This window comes from Hipposideros armiger, unplaced genomic scaffold, assembly GCF_001890085.2.
Source record: "Hipposideros armiger isolate ML-2016 unplaced genomic scaffold, ASM189008v1 scaffold_737, whole genome shotgun sequence".
NCBI classification, from domain to species: domain Eukaryota; kingdom Metazoa; phylum Chordata; class Mammalia; order Chiroptera; family Hipposideridae; genus Hipposideros; species Hipposideros armiger.
The window spans coordinates 671,789-693,358 of NW_017732087.1; the positions used below are offsets into that span (position 1 = coordinate 671,789).

Sequence of the window (21,570 nt, forward strand, 5' to 3'; positions counted from 1 at the left end):
ATCATTCTCAACCCAGCTCACAGTCTTTTACTTACTACCAATCAATGAGATTGGACAAGGTGAATTCTCCTTTTCATTCTAGATATGTAGGCAGTTCCCCCCCAATCTCTACTGGTGGCCACCTCTTTAGATCGTGCACTTCCCTCGGACTGTTACTTTAATCATGTAGATTAGTCATAAGCGATGCTCTTTGCCTGGGCAAGATGCATATAGTTTTACAAGGTCGTTTGCTAAAAGGGAACAATAACATCTTGAATTATGGTATGGGGAGGGAGCTACCAATGGTCTGATCCCTTATTCCATGGTAGCAGTGAGCTGTTAGGGAAAAAGGAGAATGAAACCTTTCTCTGTGAACCACCTTTGTTCTTACTGTTTTGAGAGATGCTCATCTGATTTTTCAAAACAGCCCTCTGAAATATCAAAGATAATTTTTTTTAAAGATTACTCTTCTTTTTTTATTTCCTTTTCTATAACCTCTTGTTCTAGGTCTCCTGGATAGGGTGACCAGACATTCTGGTTTGCCTGCCCAGGACAGAGAGGCTTTCCAGGACAGGATTTTCAGTGCTAAAACTGGAACCATGCTGGGCAGACCGAGCTGGTAGGTCCCCCTGTTCCTGGGAGCCCTACCCAAAGGCCAGGTACTGAGGAACATGAGTTCCAAGGGTCTCACTCATGGACCAGCTCCCGGTTACAGCTTTTCGTTCTCTCCCAGGAAGGCACAGTATGAAGAAAGGCTAGGAGCTGTGAGACAGAGTGATTTTATTATGGGATACAGTGAGGCTCCATTTTGGTTGAGTGATGTCTCTAGTTCACAGTTCTTCTGTAGAGTGGAGGTAATTGATAAGCCCTGAGTCCACTTAATCATGAAATCCTGACTAATTAGTCTACGGTACTGATTTTGCCAGGTATCCCTGGTAATCTCTGATAAATCTATTCTGTGTCTTCACACACCACCATCACCCTTGCCCCACATGATCTTCCAGCCTGTTGTCATTAAAGCTTTTCAATGCCAACCTCAACTTAAAACACAGTGGGTGTTACAGCTAGAATTTCCATAAGGGAAAAGGACAGTCAGCCAAGCTCTTTGGTTACAGGAAGAGGCTAAAGACGGCATTCCCCCGGGCATGGAGCCTGAGATGTCTGACTATTAGAAAAGCTTATTGCCCGAGGTGAGACAGGTAATTCCATGGGAGGGTCACAGACCCTGGACTTGCCTCCAGTTTCCTCATAATTAGTAATGCTAGTAGAAATGCTTCACCCTTGCAAGTTATTGCTTCTTAGGTTTGACTCAGATTTCCTTTCCTGGTTCTAAAACTTTCTTTCAAATGCAAAGTTACTTGGTATTTGCTAGACCTCTGACTTGAGGGTTAGAATGAGAATGAAAATGCAATAATGTACTTAGGACCCCCAGTTTTAGAAAATGCTCAATACATACTGTTTCTTTCTTAAGAGCTCACCTGAGCAGTAAGTACAGTTGGAGAGAAAAAGAAATAAGGGAGGCACTGGGGGAGTAATGATCATGTAATTTGGCAAGAAAACTTTTCAGAAAGTGTATAAAATGAATACTTGGATCCCAGACGCAGAATGAGACAAATCGTGATTGTTGCTCCCATGAGGCAAGAATGTGCTAGCCCAGCTTTCTGATTTTAAAGGTATGAAAAGTACTGTATTTAGTGACATGAAGAAGAAAGTGTTATGGACTGAATGTTTGTGTGCCTCCCCAAAATTCAGATGTTGAAGCCCTAACCCCTAGTTTGATAATATTTGGAGGCAGGCCTCTTGGAGATAGTTGGGGTTAGATAAAGTCATGAGGGTAGGTCCCATGAGATGGGAGTAAGGCCCTTGTAAGAAGAGACATCAGAGAGTTTGCTCTCCACCATGTGGGTGCACAGCAAGCAGGTGGCCATCTGCAAGCCAGAAAGAGAGTCCTCACCAGACACCTTTATGTAGGACTTCCCACCTCCAGAAGTGTGGGCAATAGATCTCTGTTGTTTAAGCCACCCGGTCTATGGTGTTGTATGGCAGCTCAGGCTGACTAAGACAGGAAGAGATGGCAGTGAAAGAACAGAACGGCAATTCTTTAAGTATTGAAGAGAAATAATCATTTCTGGCAAACAGTAGCAACTCAATAATTGTTGAAGTGATAAGAAATGGTTTTTTGGGGTTTTTTTCATCTTAATGACCACTTAGGCTTCTTTAGTCATCCATAAAATTGACTAAGTCCATTACTATATTAATTTGTAAGTTTTGTAATGTTTCAGACATCTAAAGTGGTTTGGTGAGTTCTGGTTTAATTTTAATTCTCAATTTTGAATTGAAAAATGGAAGATTTTTCCTTTTTCTCTCTTCATCTCTCTCTCTCTCTCTGTCTCTCAAGGAAGTTACTCATAGTCCAATAAATATGAGCCCTCTGTAGAGAAATAAATTATTCACATCTGGTAACAAGGAAAAATTAATTCAGCTGTTATTTTTTTAAGGAAATTACTAGACCCAGCACCCCCTGCTATGGACAGACATGGCAGCACACTGTAACTTGTGTTCCTCTGGTCTTTCCTGCGAATGGCACCTTTTTTTCCCCTGGGTACAGGTTTTTTTCTGCTGTTCTGTGTCTCAGTGATAGAACTTCTTCTCAGGTTCTTCTTTTTGCTCCAGGCCTTCCCTTGTATTAATATTACTTGGGCTTTTCATTTTTTCTCCCATGCCTTTTCCCACCAGCACTTCCTTTCTGGACTGGTTGCCTTCAAGTGCCTCTTTCCCCTCCACACCCTCTTTAATCCTTCACTCTCTGTTTTGCCTTTGCTACACTTTTTTCTCAACACTTGCCTTTCTTTGTCTTCCAAAGAGCCCATCCCTGTCCTGCATACCTGGGTGAAGTCAGCACCTAAGGGCAAAGTTCCTATCCTGCATGCCTCTTGCTGATTCTCTGATGGTTTTGGCAAGATTTTAGACTTAGAGGACTGTCAGCCAGCTCTCAGCCACCCCTGGTTTTTATATACCCATTATTTGCAGGCAGATACTGTCTAGTACCACAGACCAGTTAAAGCATAAATGGATCTAACAATATAAATCAAATCCGACTTTGGCTCCCAATGTGTATACGTCTATTCCTATATACATATCTGTGCAAATACACATGCTCGCACTTGAGTTAACCCAGAGATGAACCAAGGAAGGGAATTTTGAGATGGGAGGGACTGAAGTTGATGGAAAGAAGAGAGAGAAACTCGCTTGGTAGAAGGAACAGTAACCATTCTTATGTATTAAATGAGTGCCAGTTACGGACAGAGTGTAGTAAATTATTGCCCTGGATACAGAAGCAAGTAGGGGTTGGCCGGCTGGCTCTGTCCTCACAGAGTTTCCAGTCTGTCTGTAGAGACTGACAAGTAAACGAGTAATAGAAGTGGGACAGCATAGGAGTGGATGAGGTGTACAAATTGCATACATGCAACAGATGGCAAGTAGCAGTGTTGGGATATTTTTCTTCTGACTTTAAAAGAAACTAGTGCTCTTACATGCTGAGTACAGAATAGTAGTAAAATGCAGAAAGCAAACAGATCACCCATAATCTCGCCATCCAGAGGAAAGCACAAGATAGTTTTGTAAGAATGCCTTTTCTTATACATAGACATTTTTGGGGGCTTATTATTTCTTCCTAATCTGATAAATCAGGTGCTTGGGGGAAATTCAAATCATATTCGTAATTTATTCAGAACTTTCAGAGCACATGTCTTCAAATGGGTACTTGGTTGAATATATGGTGAAATAAATGTTTATCGCTGTACTTTAATATTATGTATGGAAGCCTTCCCTATATTTAGGCCTAAAGCAGTTTCCTTAGCAGTTTTTTATTGTCCTTCTGAATCTGTAATGTTTGCTTGGAAATATAGTTTCTTAACTATTGTACTTTTTAAAAACAGCTTTATTACCATATAATTCACATACCATACAGTTCACCAATGGAAATTGTACAACTCAATGTACAGTCATTTCCCAATGCAACCCAATATTTCCCAATGCAACCATCACCACAATCAATTTTAGAACATTTTCGTGAACCCAAAAAGAAACCGTATGCCCATTATCGGTTACTCCTCATTTCACCTCAGGCTGCCCCCCGCCACCATCTTAGGCAACCACTAATCTACTTTGTGACTCTATAGATTTGCTTTCTCTATCAAACAATAAAGATGGGCTCTTTTGTGAATGGCTTCTTTTACTTAGCATAATGTTTTCAGGGACCATCCGTGTGGTAGCAGTGCTCCCTTCCTTTTCATGACTGAGTGACAGACACCACATTGTATAGCCGTCCTACACACTGTTTGTCCCTTCATCAGCCGGTGGGCATTTGGGTAGTTTCCACTTTTTGTCTGTATGAATAATGCTGCTAGGTACATTCATGTACAAGTGTTTGTGTGGACATATGTTTTCAATACTCTTGGGTATGCTTAGCTACCCTTTTTTGCATATTTTCCATTCTCAAATTTCAAAGTATTGTTTTATACATTATTTTTTATTATAAAGGAACACATTTAAAACTAAGTTAATTATCTCTAGTCTCCTTCACCCCTGCCACCCTCTCCCCACCTTTCTCATTCAGCCTGGCTTTACTAATAACACAAACTTAAAATCATGCTTCTGCTTCCAAGTTATGTTCAGTCTTTCACCCAGTTCTGATCATCTTCCGTTAAATGCCTTTGCGTCCTTGCCCATTTTCTTGTCCACATAGTTTGGTTTCTTGTCCTGTCACTAGTCCACTGACCTCCTTATTGGCCTCCCTGGCTCCGTCCGTCTCCATCTCCTCTGATTGACTCAGTAAACGTCTGCCATGTTAATCTTTCCAAAACGTTGTCCCTGTTTGCTGCTCATTGGAGTCAGACCAGCTTAGCCACTTACTGAGCTGTTTCTTTGGATAAGTTACTTAACTTCTCATCTATTAAAAAGAAAAAGAAAAGAAACAATTAATCTGACCACCTCCCAACATTCCAGTAAAAGTTAAATGATAGTCCTGGGCTTCTGCCTCCCTCCAGCAGAAGGGAGAAGTTTTACCTATAAACGTCTCTATTTCATGATTCTGTGTTTGTATATCTTGTCTCCCATGTGGGCAAGGATTATTAGTATGTAGTATGTATCCATGTATATTTGTTTGTAGATATTTATAAACTTATATTTTAATACACTTGTATTAAAATGTATAATTTAAATATATGTATATTATATACTTAGACTATATATTATTTAATATATATTTTTGGTTATTGCTCAGCACCTAAGGCAGCTGTATGTGCTTAGTGAGTGATCACTCAATTAATGTTTATGAAGTAAATGGGTTCATTGGTTTTCTGCTTAATCTTGTTTGAATAGGTGGTAATTGCAAGGTGATAAGTTAACATTTTTAACTTAACAGATAACAGCTCTAGGACTGAGCATGGGAGCAAGTAGAAAATAGTAGACATTTCCTGGGTAATATTTTTCAAAAGGTCATTTTATGAATGTGGAAAATTCCTCTTCTAATCAAGAAAGATAACAGCTAATGCATAGCTGCAGGTCAAATGCAGGTTACAGAGGTGTTCTATAGGGTGATCCATGACTTCCTCTTCTTTTTAGTACAATGAAAGTATTGTAACCAAACGAAATCTTTCATCTTCCATTATGCATGAATCATTTCCTTTCTATAACAGACATATCAGCATACACTTCTCATCTGCTAGAAACTTCTAAACAACACTTCTAAATGTTGTTTTCCGCTGTTCACTGAGATGATGAATGATATTTATATGCTCTTTTAGTTAAACTAGACATAGAATCTTAAACTTGGTTCTATGAATCTTAAAAAAGACATAGAATCTTAAACTTGGTTCCATTTGTAATTTGACCCAAGAAAATTCACTTCACTAATTAAAGACTCGATGGGTGAGTTTTTAGCAAAAACTGCGTACAGAAGAAGAAATGATATTGCCAATTCAAAATTAACTAATCCTTATTGGAAAACTTGACATTTATTCTTTTTTTGACGATAAAGGTGGAAGAGTTGTAACAGGTGGAGAGAATGTATAGTGACCTCAGAGGAAGGACTGTTAGGCTTAACTATGACTTGGGCACCCACCACATGGGGACAAATGTCCCCTTCCTTTCTTGTTCACTAAGCGAACTACTTTATGTTATCATCTGTGTGTAACACTGGCCAGGAACAAGAACGATAACCATGTGTGAGTGTGAAAAAGTGTGTGTGTATTTAGTTGCCACTTATTGTAGGTCTCCTATAAACTGCACATTTTACAGATGAAGCAAATAAGGTTCAAAGAGACTACACATGACTTAATGTTATTTAGGGAGAAATGGCTGGTAGGGGTTCACACCCTGGACAGTCCATCACCAAAATCTAGGCCCTTTCCTCTGTCAAGAAATATCCTGAAAAATCAACATGTTAAAGGCAGGGAAAACATTAAGGCTTAAACTCTCACAAATTCAAAAAAGCCTTGGGGAAAATCCTTACTAAAAATTCCCCAAGAACCATACTTGTTTTGGCACGACTACGCCTAAGGTGATATGAGAACAGAACCAACTTTGCTATGGTTTGAAATGAATGCAATTTTACCATTATACTTTGCAGTCATCTCCTTTCATTTAGAAAAGAGATGCTTATAGGTATAAATGAAACATGTATTTCTTTCACAAAGAGTTTATCTTACCAACATTAACTATTATCAAGTATAATAATGGTGAAGAAATATATTTGAAGAAAATACTTGGAAACAACCTAAAATTCTCTTTCATAAAAACTCATGTTCGATTTCAGATATTTTCCCCCCAAACATTGTTTATCTTGTCAAATAAATGGCTTTCAAAGGGTAGCATGGCAAAGACCTTCCAGGAAGTTCCTCTGTAGTTTATGTGGGAATTGAAAATAGAAAGAGGCTTAGGGCCATGAAAGACAGAAGGAAGGTTTGTGCAAGAGAATGTAGTAAGTCCCAAGCAGTGAGTCGGGAGAAAACCTTCTGAAGAAAAAGGAGGATCATAAGCAAGGTGAAAAGAGAAATGTAGATATCAAGTTAGAAAGGGGATTCATGAAATTTAGGTTCAACTAAAAGTCTTTAGCAAATAATGTTTGTGCACCATTATCCGAGCACTGTGGTTAAACCACTGTAAAGTCATCTAAAGTAAGTAATTGTAATTTTTGATACAGTAAAATGCATAAAAGTTTACTGACTTTTAGTAATGTCCTGTACAACAGGATTTTTTAGTGTGTTAATCCAGTCAGAGCAATTGCAAAGTCTTTGTTTGGGAATGGTCTTGGTAGGTGTAATCTTTCCATTTTATTATTTAAACCCCCACCCCCCCAAAAAAAAAAACCAAATGTGTATATAAGGAAGAAATATTTTTATAACTATAAAAATAGGCTTCAGGCTTACTACCCTCAATATACTATCTCTATTGCTAATTTTATTTTTAAATACTTAGTTTAAAAGAATTAGTAAGTATGTCACCTGGAGGGGGTTATGTCTAAAAATAGACAAGATGGAATAGCTTAGAGGATACCCTCCCTGCAGCGACTCGAAAAAAATGCACGGCTTTTTATCTTTTATGAGCCTCTGTCTCATGGTATGTAATAGAACATTCTTCTACCATCTTTAGTCTTCCTGCAGGGCCTCTATAAAGATTTCCAGGGGGCTCCATTTTTAGGCAGTGGGAAGACAGAGTTCAAAGTTCAACCTGAACCTCAGGTTGTCTCTATCTGGCCAGCTCTGTCTCCGACTAAGTCTTTCAGTCTTGCTGTGTCTTTTATTCTCCCCTGTTTTGCTCCTTCAACCCTCTACTTCCTTCCAGCTCAGCTCTATGTCATGGTTAATAAAGAACCAGCCAAGTACGACTCATGCATGTGTGTGTTTTAGCTGAATCATTCCTACAATTATAAAATTATTCAAGGCAGCAGATTTAAATGGTCCCTCACCACCAAACCAAAGAATATAATAAAAAATGATGTTCAGTGCTCACTTCGACAGCACATATACTAAAATTGGAACGATACAGAGAAGATTAGCATGGCCCCTGTGCAAGGATAACATGCAAATTCATGAAACATTCCATATTTTTGGGTTGTCACTTTGTGAGGGGTGAAAGGCATAACTATTGCATTGTTTTGTACACCTAAAACTAATAATAAAAAAAAATGATGTTCATATGTGTTCACCTAAAATATGCCATAAATGCTATGATTTAAAGGACATTTAATTCACTGTAAGAAAGGAAGAAATATTCAAAATAACCTCCATGAAAATGCAGTCCTGTGTGTTTCTACAGTTCATGGTACATACAGGTCAGAGACTTGATAGCCAAGAGTTTTTCCTATAGAGCATTATTTCAAAACAGATTTATCATACAGTGTCCCTGGAGCAGTCTTATTCTTACATCTTTGTACTCCAACAGCACACACCCAAGAGTTCATCCTGATGAAAGATTTCACCCTTCCTCTGCATCTGTTATATCCCTCCATGCTCCTGTTCCTCTATCATAAAACCAACTCATACAAAATATTCAGGATTTTCAGCCACAAAGTCAATAGATGGTTGTAAGAGTTTGATCACATCCGTGTCCAACCTCTTGGTCAGCTGAGAGTACTGGTTCCAATTTGACCTGTTCCCTCCTTCACGTGCCCTATTTCCAGTGTCTTGTGACTATGTATTTGCATCAAAAAATCCATTTTTTAGGAGTTAATTGCTTGCTGTCTGAGTTCAGTGGTTTTGTATAATTCAGGCCAACCCACATCTGCTGCAAAGCCAAGTTGATAGACCTCAGTCACGCACCAGGTTTTCCTAAGGTGGCAAAAATCATTCTGAGCTATACACCAAATCGCTGCCTTCTAGTTTTTAGTATACCCCATAGCACGTTTTGCAGAGTGTTCACGCAAGAGTGGTCATGATTCAGACCTTCGTTTGCCACACTTTTTATGAAAGGAGGCCAAACTGATGGGCCAGTTCTAACTCGAGGATGGCAAGCCCATGTCATTGTGTGGGCCACGGCCAGCCAATACGTAAAGATAAAACTTCTAGCTCTGGCAGCATGGCGGATGACATGACTTGAAAGTCCTCTGCTAAAACACCTAGCAAATGGGAGATAAAATAGAGCAAGCATTTGCCTAAATGCATAATGGAGCCCCCCACCCCCAAAAAAGTTAGAATATTGCCAAGGGACAAAAACAAAAAGGGAACTAAAACCCAAAACAATTAAGGCATGAGCCACTGCTGCCGCTGAGCTGCCAGCTTGGGTTTCAGTGGCCACCCAGGAAAAAGATGGTCTTACCCCTTTGCCTGGGAACGGCATCCATTCAAGTTAATCCGCTTGGTTTGCTTCCCATGGTTAGCCATGGCCAACGTATTTATTTTAATCTGCTCCATGATCCTCAAAGGTAATCTCACCCATGTGTCCGGGGATACCAGTCTTCGTGAAGGGTGGGGGGCTTGGCATATTTACCTAGCTACTTCGCCAGGTCATCATATACCTCACTCTAGCCGTTTGAGACATATACTTAACAAGGAGGGGTCATCTGCGTTTGCTCCCTCATAATGCCGGTTATACTTAGTTGCGTGATTTCATACTTTAATATTAAGGAAACAGATGAGTGTGAAAAGAAAGACTATTGCTGTTTCTATGCAACCCAAGTCCTAGGCTTTGGAAAGAATGAAAAATGGTGCGTCGATTAAGATGTAAGCAGAACAGCGGTAAAAGATTGGACTGGGAGAAGCATTTAGAAACCTAGAAGGGCTATCAGTCAGTAGGTTTATGGAGAGAAGAGAGAGCCTGGGTGAATCTGGTGAATTTCTTCGTCCCTTGTTAAAGAAGAGGGAGAATTTCAAGCCACATGCAAAGCGACTGAGTACGGAATCATGCAGGTTACATTAGTAACTGAAATAAAAGTATGATGACACAGTCATGAAGCATTCAGGCTTTGAGGCATGGCAGACCTGGTTTGAATTCTGAGGCTGCACTTTGTTGTGTATCCTTGGGTAAGTCATGAAACATCCTCTCAGTCTCCTAATCTGAAAATAGGGGTGATGATAGTACTCCCGTGCTCCTGGAGCTTTTGTGAGAATTAAGTGAGATACTGTTTGGGGAACATGTGGCCTATGCCAGATACCTTTACCGCTCTATAATAGCTGTTAAGATTCCATTGGGTGGCTTTTCTAAAACTTTCACTTCTCACCTTGCTATCTGTTAAGACCTATCTAGATGACTTTTGGAACCGAACTCCATAATCCTTCATGCATTTGGCTGCATGAGTGATGTGCAAGTTGCTTATGTTCGTTTGTTAGGGTTGCCATAACAAAATAACAGAGGGGGGTGGCTTAAACCACGGACGTTTATTTTCTCACAATTTTGGAAGCTGGAAGTTCAAGATCAAAGTGTCAGCAGGTTTTATTTCTTCTGAGGCCTCTTTCCTTGGCTTGTCTTCCTGCATTGTCCTCACATGGTCATTCCTCTGTGGGCACGCATGCTCCTAGTGTCTTTTTGTGTGTCCAAATGTCCTTTTCTCGTAAGGACACCAGTCAGATTGGAGTGGGGTACACCCTAAAAGCCTCATTTTAACTCTGTAATGGCCCTATCTTTAAATACAGTCACACTCTGAGATACTAGAGGTTGGGCTTCAACATAATGAATTTGGGAGGGGACACAATTCAACCCATAACATTGCCACAGATAAATTATTTTCCACTGCATTTGAAAGTAACCATTTTCAGAATAATAACTTGAATAGAAATTATGGTTGTAGAATTTTAAAGGTATCTTCTAACCATTGAAATGCTATGACTTTGTAGGATTCTTTATCTATGACCTATATAATGAGTTCATTTACTATGCATAGAAAAATATCTGAGGTCAGGTTTAAAGATTTATAAATTGATATATATTTTAAAAATACGATCTCTGATTATTATGCTTAGCGAAATAATGTCAGACAGAAAAGGCCGAGAACCATATGATTTCACTGATATATGGAATATAAAACTGAAAACAACAAAGGAACAAAACAAACAAATGAAGAAACAAAAACTCACAGACACAGACAATAGTTTAGTGGTTACCAGAGGGTAAGGGGGGTGAGGGGTGGTAGATGAGGGTAAAAGGGATCAAATATATGGTGATGGAAGGAGAACTGACTGGGTGGTAAATACACAATATGATATATAGGTGATGTATTACAGAATTATACACCTGATACCTATGTAACTTTACTAACAATTGTTACCCCAGTAAACTTTAATTAAAAAAATATATGTTCTCTGTTAATAAGCTACAAATATTTTTTAAAACATTATTATTGAAAAATACCTGTTTATGTCATTCATTGAGCAGGGAGTTAGGGAACATTTACGTGTGTACCATAGGTGTATATAAAATCAAATAAAGTACTTATTAACTGAGCACCTGTTCAGGTACACCACCCGGTCAAAAGGTAGGGGCACACTTGTAGAAGTCCCTGCTCTCAAGGGGTATTGATCTACTTGAGAAAATGCCAGAAATGTCACCAAGTGAGCTCATTTAATTGCCAGATAAATGCTCAGTGAAGGCAATGAGGGCTGTGTGTCCACAATTGCCTCTGAAGTTAGGATTTGGAACTTGTAATGCTTAACCTATCGTCATATTGGGAGAAAGGGAAGTGGTATAATCCGAAAACTAAACCCAGAGGTGGCTCACTGCAGTCTTCAGGACAAGTGGAAGGAGAGAGACTCATGAGGAAGTACTAGGATGACCAAATGGTGAGGAAGGAAGGAGTGCTCTGAGAAGGATCTGACCAAGAACGGTTTCAAAAGATACCACATAGCCCTGGTTTGAGACTAGGACAGTGATGTGTTCTATCCTATCATAAAGTGAAGTAGAACCTTGAAGCCAAGGCCTGTATGTGATGGCAGTAGCACTATCGTTACAATGACTGGGACTAGGGTACCCACAATTATAAAGCACAAACACCAGGTACCACCAGTTACTCATGAGAGCTCCTTACCGTAACATGCAAGTAAAACATTCATTTACTAGAAGAAAGATGTCTCAATGTGTTACTTCTTCCCCTTCCCCCCTTAAATAATATTTTGCTTCCTGTTAAACCCAGATAATGACAAATATGATTGAAATGTAACCTGGCAAAATTCCTTGTTTCACATGTATCTTTATTCTTTTAGGCCTCTTTTTCGTGGAAGTTCAGATGTCGATCAACTAGGAAAAATCTTGGAGTAAGTAATAGCTGTACTTTTACATCAGTGTCTGTAGCATTAAAACATTTACAGTGACTTTTCTCTGACGTTTATATAATATGTTTATCTCTTTTCTTTCTTATCTTTTCTACCCCAAGCTGCTGCTGCAGACAATGTTCTGTTTGTGTGGTGAGTGGGGACATGGTGGCTGTGCTGTTTTATGCAGAGCCCATCATGACGTGTGGCCTAACCGCTCTGCTCTGGAAACTTGTGTGTGTTGCTCATGTGGATCTTTGAGCTGCTCCTCTTTCTTTGCTTGGCTGAGCTCCAGTTCTTTAGTTCAGATGTATTGTCTGCTTCGGGTCATTGCAGATGTATCCACCATCAGAGGTGGGGTGCTTGGTGGCCTGGTAATACATCCTTGATACTGGGCTCCCTGTCCCCATTGAGTATCCGTTAATCATCCAGGTTGGTTTTGCATTTTTTTTCTTTGGTTTTCCTGGACAAAAGGATGGTATGCTACACAATCCATTTCTCTTCGGAGCTCCTGAAACAGGAAATGAGAAATCTAGGTTCTAATCCTACATCCATGGCTAAATAACTATACAATCTTGAGAAAGTTGTTTAACATACCCTATAAAGGGCTTACACAGTGCCTGGTGCGTAGTACATGCTTTAAAAGTGTTAGCAGTTATTATAATTCATCATTAATTGTTTCACCATTTTGTTCCTTAACTTCTTCACCTGAGAATGAAACTTTGGGCCTAAATTCTCTTTAAGATCCTTTCTCATGCTCAAGTTTTTTAGTTCCAGTTGTCTGTTACACAGCTCCTTGATGATTTGCAGAGTTTCATTCATGTCTATATGTGTGCATGTGAGTGTGTATATATGCTTTCATGTTTCTAGAATGTAGAAAGGGGGCTTTTCTTCTCACAAAGCATGCAGTATGGCATCCTTTTGGGATCTGTGCATTTGCCAAGTCCCCTCAGAATTGGGGTGGAGTAGGAAGAAAGTGGGAGTTGTAGAACCAAAAATAGCCCTGATCATTGGTCTGTGACATTTTATAGGAATCCAAGTGATTTTTTTTCTATGATATTTGCAGTCTGTGAAACTGGGGAGAAGCGCCCCTAAAGAAAATAATTATAGTTTTTTAATCTTAGCTACTGAAGCGTGACTGCTTAAAATAATTGAAATAAAACTGGAATCTGACTTTGTTCGTCTGATGACTGGAAGCAGCTCCAATAGACTTCTGTCAGTGCCAGTGTCACTGTTGGATCAGAAGCCAGTGGCTTTAAGGCCTGAAAAACATTTGCCAGTTTTATTGTCTAGGGGCTGCCTGGGTCCAGGGCAACTGCTGCTTCTTCTATTGCTACTGCTGACCACTCTGTAAGATGAACGGATTTGGAACAAAACTTTCATCCTCTGCTTCTGGATGTCAACTTCTTTGTCATGCAACGATGAGCTCCCATCTGTACTTCCCCATCACTGTTGAATGTATTTTGTGTGTATGTGATCCTGAAGAGGGAACTGTGCAAATCAGGCATACACCAGTGACCCTCAGTCAAAAGGAAAGACAACCATGACTGGAAGCGGCTTGCCAGGCATCGAAGTCCTTCACCTGCTTCCCTTACTGACGCCACCTGGGCATTTGGGCCCCCTCCAGCGCTGGCATCTGCAATCTTGTTAACATTGTTAGTGCCCCCTGAGTATACAAAGTCAGTGAGATGGACCAGGAGGAACCTCTGACTAGCGTGTTTGACTTGCTTCCTCAGGGAAGCCGGTTCCACTTTTGGCAAAGGCCTGACATCCTGGGTTGCCAACAGAAAGAAGCGATCAAGTTCTTTACGTTTTGTGCAGTTAGATTTTCCTTTTTGGCTCTGACATTGTTTCATTGACATTGTGTCCTAATTCCTCTGAAAGCACGCATTGCTTTGGCGTCGAGAAAAGGGACAGTGCTGCACCCTAGTGTCACTTCTAAAGTACTTGAAAAGTGATTTCTGTCCCCACCATCACTGCCATTTTTAGGTTTTGTGCTGTCATTCTTTCCAGTACAAATGTCAACTTTTAAGGCTTACATTCAGCTGTCCAAATACTGAAATTTGATGTAAGTGTTTTTTTAATAGATCTATCAGAATTTCACAACACTCATATGTGGGCCATAAAAGTTCATACTCGATATTGAACTGAATTTTTTTTTAAAGGCAGGTTATATTCACATAACCTACAGGGAAGAAAATGTTTGTGTTTGGGAAGATTTATACTTTCAAAGAACAGCAAGTACTTTGAAAATGAAACTGAATGCTTTTAGCCCATGGCATTTCAGAGCATTTTTAGGAGCGGAGTCATAGTTAAATAGAAACAAAATATTGGATTTGGAATAAGGAGAACTGGTTTCACTCACTCCAGGCTCTGTGGCTGACCTCGTTACGTGTGTGACTTTGGCAGCTCACATCATTCTTCATCCTCAGTTTCCCCATCTGTAAAATGGAAACAATAATACCTGACCTACATGTCTCAGGAGGTGGTTATGGGGATCAGAGGAAGTGACAGATTTAAAGACACTTTTAGAAGTTATTTATATAAGCAGTTTTATATATTAATATAATATATACATATATATATAATTGTACACCACACAGACATATACATACAGAGACACTGTTTCTCGGATGGCTTTTGCTGTCCATACTGCCAGATTTAACTCAATATAAATATATTGAAAGATGCAAATAAAAAGATTTTAAATTATTGCTAAGTGTTGTTATAATCAATTTCTCGGTAACTGGTGATTATATGCAAAAATATTGGTATAAAAATGGCTAAAAAGCTAAAAATGAATGAAAGAAAAATTTTCAAGTTCTTTAATAAGCATTCTTCATCTGCTTGTCCCAGTCTATCCAAACACATACACATTTACTTCCTTTCATAATTAATAGTGAGGGTTTTTTTCTTCTTTTTCCTCTTACTCTAGATCTTGCTATTGAACAAGTTTGAGTATTGCTCAAGTTGCCATTGCCATTCATTTGTTCCAGTAAACATGTCCAGGAGCCTGTTTTTATCTGCTTCCATAGCATGGTTCTCCCAGCATGTCCTGCAGAGATAGGTGTCTTTCCACAGATACTCAGTGACAGGTGCAGTTATGACACAGGTGTCTGCTCTTCCCGGGTGAGTCTGTGGCCTGGGCTCTCTTGACGTAAGGGAAGGAGAACAAGCCCTGCAGAGATCCTGTGACATTTACCACCACTTCTTCCTGAAACCTGGAAATCTATTCAGGAGAACACCCTTCCTGGGCCTTAGTCCCAGCAAGTGCAGACCAACAAGAGCCTGATACAGGCCAGCAGCATTTCTAACTGGAGTTTAAATAGTTTGGTCAGTATTTGAGTAGTTTTATATTCAGTTCGCAATACTATAATTTTAGTTCAGAGCTCATCAGAGTCTATGTGAGATATAAGTTCTTGGATCCCCAGTTTCCTTTGTTCAAACCTACTTACCATCTATACATAAACTATAAATAACATCTACATAATTCCTATTATGTTGTGTAAAGCCACTGACCTATTAATATTTCTAAAGAACCTTAAATTCCTCATGAGTAGAACTCAAGCAGTACATATTTTTAATGTGGTAGTGATGCATTAACTACACATTTTAGATTAATAACATGATTTTTCTCCTATGATAATAATGGGTAATGTATTGATATTGGCAAGTACTGTGTGCCAGGCACTGTGCGATGCACTTTAAATTATCACTGATCATCATAACAACCATAAATTACTACCATTGTTTCATACAAAAGACACTGAGTCTCATAGAAGTTCAGTAATTTGTCCTTACCTACCGTTATATGGCAGGTGCAGAATAAGAACCCAGGTCTGCCTATTTCCAAAGCCTGGGCTGTTTTCATATGACTTGATACCATCTCCATATTTCTGATCTCAGAATGGTTTTCAGGGAAAATGTAAATGATGTTTATTGTTTGCTCACTTTGGAATACCATAAAATAGTTACATAATATAAATTATATAAATTAAATTTGATATGAAATTATAAAACAGTGTTTGCATAGTATAGGACTCATATGCCTTTTAACTTTTTCTTTTGGTCTGATGCCAATGGATGTAATTACTATTTGGGGAATTATTCTTTAACCAAAAGTGCAACCAGATTTATATGGTAACAGATCATGTTAGATGAACATCACAAAAGCATGTCAATATGGAAGTGTTTGGTCAGAACACAAAAAGCATCCTTGGGCGTAAAGGAAAATGTATATGCCCATGTGGTTCTCCTTTGAATATATAGGTCTCGCTCTGTCGTATATAAGGACTTATTGGTGGTATGATATTTTCCATTTCATATCTCTTATATTTAGTAGCTGCTTCCAGAGTAATCTCATACCTCTTCCCAGTGATCTTTACAATTCTCCTGTGGGGTTACCCTCTTTCCCTGGTCATCATATTGCAGTAGCACAGAGAAATGAGAGTCCAGCCAGCCACACAAGTGAGGGGCTCCTGGGACTCCCTGTCCCCGATGCCTGCTTCTTAGACCTTACCTTCATCTAGAACTTGATGGGAAAATAGCTTTTGCATAGCCACTAATGTTTATGGTCACATGTCGTTCTTTTGTAGCGTAATTGGACTCCCAGGAGAAGAGGACTGGCCTAGAGATGTTGCCCTTCCAAGGCAGGCTTTTCATTCAAAATCTCCTCAGCCTATTGAGAAGTTTGTAACAGATATTGATGAACAAGGCAAAGACCTACTTCTGGTAAGTTCAGGCGATGCAGAGTTGGTCTGCACTGTGCTGATGAAAGACTTGCCCTGTCCACACTGGGTGGTGGGCACAGCATCAGTTCAGTGTCATGTGCCATGACCTCACAAGGCATAGGCCACAATCCCTCTGCAGCTCTCACTTCCACACCTGTAGTAGCTGGCAGCTTTTGATTCTGGAATGTCTTCAGTTCCTGTAAAAAGAGGAAGAGTCTGATCCACACACTTTCAGTTCTCCAGCTTTGAACATTTGTTTGAATGCAGCCTTTGAAGCCTCTCCATTCATCTAGATCAGAGGTCAGCAAACTGCGGCTCGCGAGCCACATGGGGCTCTTTGGGTACGTTCCATCCCAAAAGTTTGCCGACCCCTGGAAGAGCCAGTCCTTTCCCTCACAACAATTTAAAAATTATTCGAGAGCCATAAATATATTTTTACAAATAAGGGAAATTTAAAGTAATAGTATAAATGAAACTATGATAGTTTTATTTTCATTTTCAGTTTTACTTCAGAGCCACAGGTATGTACCCAAAGAGCCGCATGTGGCTCGTGAGCCACCGTTTGCCGACTCCTGGACGCTCTTCCATCTCAAAAGTTTGCCGACTCCTGGTCTAGAAATATGCTTCTAATAAGTATTTAATGGGCCGTGCACAGATGAGCTACCTCACTAAAAAGAAGGACTTCAGTCCTGTTTGAGACTCAAACTCGTAATACATGGCCTTTTACATAATTTCCTATACTTGGAGGCCAGAACAATATAGGTAGAAGAGCAGACCTATTGGGCTACTCTTGGTGTTTGGAACCCATTGAGTAATAAGTGTATCCTTTACCTACTAAAATGAACAACCTTTGCTATCTAGCCAAGAAAGTGCTCCTAGACTGGAAGCAACCAGTGCTCAGTATATTCTGATTTCAAGTATGGTTTATAGCCCTTAGTAGATATGTTATGCTTCAGCTCTGTGTGGATACAGCCATTGACTGGCATGTTTGCAGAACCAGTGAATTTCAGGATTTTCCCAGTGAAGTTCAGACCTAACTCCAGCTTCACCTGATGGTGGTTCATTTTCTAATGTTTAGGCAAAGGTTCCCTCCACTGCCGAGTTATGGATAAGGACAGCTATATTTCCTCCCCACTCTTTATTGCTAAGACAGTCCCTCACTAAGGCCTACATCCTTTGAAATAAATTAATTAAAAGGGAGAACATTTATGTAGGCATAGGCACACTATATGTCTAGGCTTACTTGCTGGCTCACTTGTTATTTAGGAAAAAATTTTAGTTCCAAGTAACAGACATGTACTTGCATTACCGTTAAGAAAAGAGGGTTTAATTGAATGTTTCATGTGGTCTGGAAATGGAAAGCCATTCAGGGTATAAATGCTCTGTCTCTGTCCTGTGCATCTCCTGCCCTTAGCAACCCTGCTCTTCTCTGCCCTGAATGCCTTTTCATTGCCTGATTACTTCTTTTCAGTTATACTGTCTGCTCCGCTTAACTTTAGCTGGTCCCTTCACTATCAGAACTTCTACTAACTCATGGATCCTTTCAGCTCTAACCCCCACTGCTAACGTTTACCCTGTCAGTGTTTTCTACATCAGATTCCTAAAAGGAGGAATCTGGCTGACACACCTCTCCTTTCTTCCAAGCCATGATATGGATTGCTACCTAGGGCCAGGTGGCATTCCTGGTCCAGTCAGCTGAGCTGTGAAGGCGTAAGGGTCGCATGGTAGAAAACATGGCAACCATAGGCTTTCCTTTCAGCAGGAATTTTGAATGAAATGTTCCTCTCAGAAAAGAATTCTGGTCAAACAGTCACAGATGAACTTCAGTAATGAAGTATCCTACTCCTTCAGCTACCAGCACATCTAAAGACAACCCAAAATATCTCCTAGCTCCAACATCAGTAGGAATCACCAAGAAGAGCTTAAAATGTAAAGGTAACAGATAACGTCACATCCTCATTCAGGGTGCCCCACTAGCAGTGGTGGCTTTCAAAGTCAGACGACACACTAGTGTTAGACTGGAGAAGTAGCAGGAGACAAGCAAAGAAGAAAAAGGAACAAAGAAACGTACCAAAGAGAGAAGGAAGAAGCAAAGGAGACGAATAGCCAGTTGTCATCAGGACTAGGGGAAACCTAAGGACCAAGCATAATTTCTATGTGCATTCAAGGAAAGCACAGCCCGAGATCTCAAAGCTCAGAACCCTCTTAAGTTCTCCCTGTTTCATGCTGAAGGGACACAGGCCAGAACTATACAGCAGAAGAAGACTGGCCATTTGGTACAAGATAGGCAGCTAAGACCTTAACGGTACCTGTTGCTTCCATTGAAAATTATTTACTAAACAAGAAAAGCGAAGAGTGTTTTAAGACGTTTGTTTTGTTTCAGAAACAACATTTGAAAGTTTGGCACTTTAGGAGTTACTCTTCATTTTTATCAGTAAAGTGGTTGACTTTACAGAATGCCTCAGTCATGTATGTATGGATATATACATCAACATTTGTAAATGCTCTTACATATGTATATAAGTCACGTGCAGTAATAAGACAATTCAGGGGGAAAATTACTTTTAACAACCAATACCTACACATCTTTATGAGTTTTGTCCCCCCTTGATCATGGCAAACTTGGAAAGCTGAGTACTTATTCCACATGTGATGTTCTTGCTGAAAAAAAAGTTTTAGACTTCCTGCTGTCTAACTGCTTTCAGAGGCTGAGGTGCTTTTTTTTTTTTTTTTGGTGCTTGTATTAGTCTGCTTTTGATGCATAACAAATAACCAAAAAAACATCTCACTAGCATACAACAGTAAACATTTTTTTCTTGCCCATGGGTCTGCAGATTGGCACAGACAGCTCTGCTCCAGCCTTTGGGGTCAAGTACAGGTTGTCTCCGTGCGTCTTATTCTGGGGCCCAGACCAGAGAGGCTGCGGCTCCCTGGAGCATGTTTTGCTCATGGTCGAAGGAAGATGCTCCCAGGAGGCAAGCAGAAGCCTATGGTGGATGCCCCTGAAGGCCTCTTGGAAGAGCCACCCTGTTACTTCTGTCCACATTTCACTGGCCAAAGCAAGTTTCATGACCAAGGCCAACTTTAGTAAGGAATATTCCTCCCATGGAGAGAAGAAAGGCAACATGTGCTGAAAAATGTTCCACTGTAGTATTCAACTCTTGACTAAGGCGTCATTCAAAAAGCTCATTTTAGGGTCGGCCGAGTGGCGTGTTGGTTAGGAGTTGGCTTGGGACACCAGCTCTGAGCAGCAGGGCCCGGTTCAGATCCCACATATGAGGGCCAGTGACACTGCCCTCTACAGCTAAGATGAACAACAGCTCGACCTGGAGCTGGGCTGACGTGAGTCGCTGGCAACGGCATAGGCTGCAGTGGGGCTGGCCAGCAGTGGGCGTGAGCTTTCGTGAGCTGCCGTGAGCTGCTGTGAGCGGCCTTCCAGTGGCTGGCGAGTGACTGCCTCACCCAGGAAGAGCACAGTGATAATACCAACATGGGCCAGTGAAGCGACATCCTCCACAACTAGACTGAAGAGCAAAAGGACAGCATCTTGTCTGTTCCCCTTCCCCGATTCCCCAGTGCTGTTCCCATCCCCCCAATTCCCCAATAAAAAAAATCTTTTAAAAAAAACCCAAAAAACTCATAAGTCAGTAATTTAATTAAATTACAGTAAATTAAATTTTCTGGCAGAAACAATATTACTACACAAGATTTCTTTTAATTCTCAAGTCAGCCTTTTGCTCTATTGATGTAGAGCAATAATAGAATTTAGCCACCCTTTCTAACAATATTTCTAGAGGACATAATAATGTATTTTCAGGCTTCCGGCATAAGATTATCACACACCCCCACATGAAGCTAAGAATTTCTCCTTCTTTCTACCTCCTTTCCAGCTCTAAGCCATCAGTATATCTGTGGGGACAGAGCTTCGTCTCAGATAATCTTCTAGTGACATGTCTCTATCTTGAACATATCTCCACCCTTTTTTTTTTTTCTTTCCTATGTTCTGGGAATTAAACCAGCAGGTTCCTTTTCTAATGCCACTACTAATGTCCTCTTTAAACATGAGAAGAGAGCTCAGGCTCAAGAATTTTGCCCCTGTTTTCCCAGCCTTGGGGAATTCAGCCCTTCCTTGTAAAGCTTTCCTCAAGATGTTTATTGCTATGAGAGACAGTAGAACCATTCTATGAACAAGCTCTTTCCTTTGCTTGCCCTTTCATTCTTTGATTTCCAGAAGACACTACGAGGAGGCTAGCCTAGCTTCCATGGACTGGTAGGGAGTTCAAGATAAATAAGATTCAGGGGACCCAAAAATTTTCCTGCAATTCTATGTCGAATTCTCTATTCGTACATGTTTTGCTAGGTCAGTAGTGTTCAACAGTGTATATTAGAGGGGCCCCTAATCCAGGCTGGATCTGATGAGGCCTGTGAGCTCCTTAAGACCAGAAACCCAGATTAAATAGAAGCGGTTCGCATAACGATGATAATATTAAGTCTTTAGATTACATAGAAGACTCAAAATTCATAGACATTTCAGATACTCAGCTCGCTTCACAAGGATGGAAAAACTGGTGTAGCTTCTCTGCCACTTGGGTGGGTCTTACTCATCGTTAATGCTTGCC

General features: G+C 40.2%; 1 protein-coding gene across 1 annotated transcript; it reads left to right on the forward strand.

Annotated features, from left to right (window-relative positions):
- Positions 1-203: 203 nt before the first annotated feature.
- LOC109373595 (uncharacterized) lies at positions 204-20,212 on the forward strand. Its single transcript, XM_019627596.1, has 5 exons — positions 204-261; positions 487-598; positions 12,174-12,224; positions 16,817-16,952; positions 19,786-20,212. The coding sequence occupies exons 1-5, from the start codon at positions 204-206 to the stop codon at positions 20,083-20,085; spliced, it is 657 nt and encodes a 218-aa protein (XP_019483141.1). The 3' UTR covers positions 20,086-20,212.
- Positions 20,213-21,570: the final 1,358 nt, after the last annotated feature.

Bases quoted from the DNA above. Each gene is read 5' to 3' on its own strand.
- LOC109373595 (XM_019627596.1), top strand. From the start codon at position 204: ATGCATATAGTTTTACAAGGTCGTTTGCTAAAAGGGAACAATAACATC. The intron at 262-486 runs GTATGGGGAGGG...CTCTTGTTCTAG, and splicing joins CAATAACATCTTGAATTATG to GTCTCCTGGATAGGGTGACC. The intron at 599-12,173 runs GTAGGTCCCCCT...TTATTCTTTTAG, and splicing joins ATGCTGGGCAGACCGAGCTG to GCCTCTTTTTCGTGGAAGTT.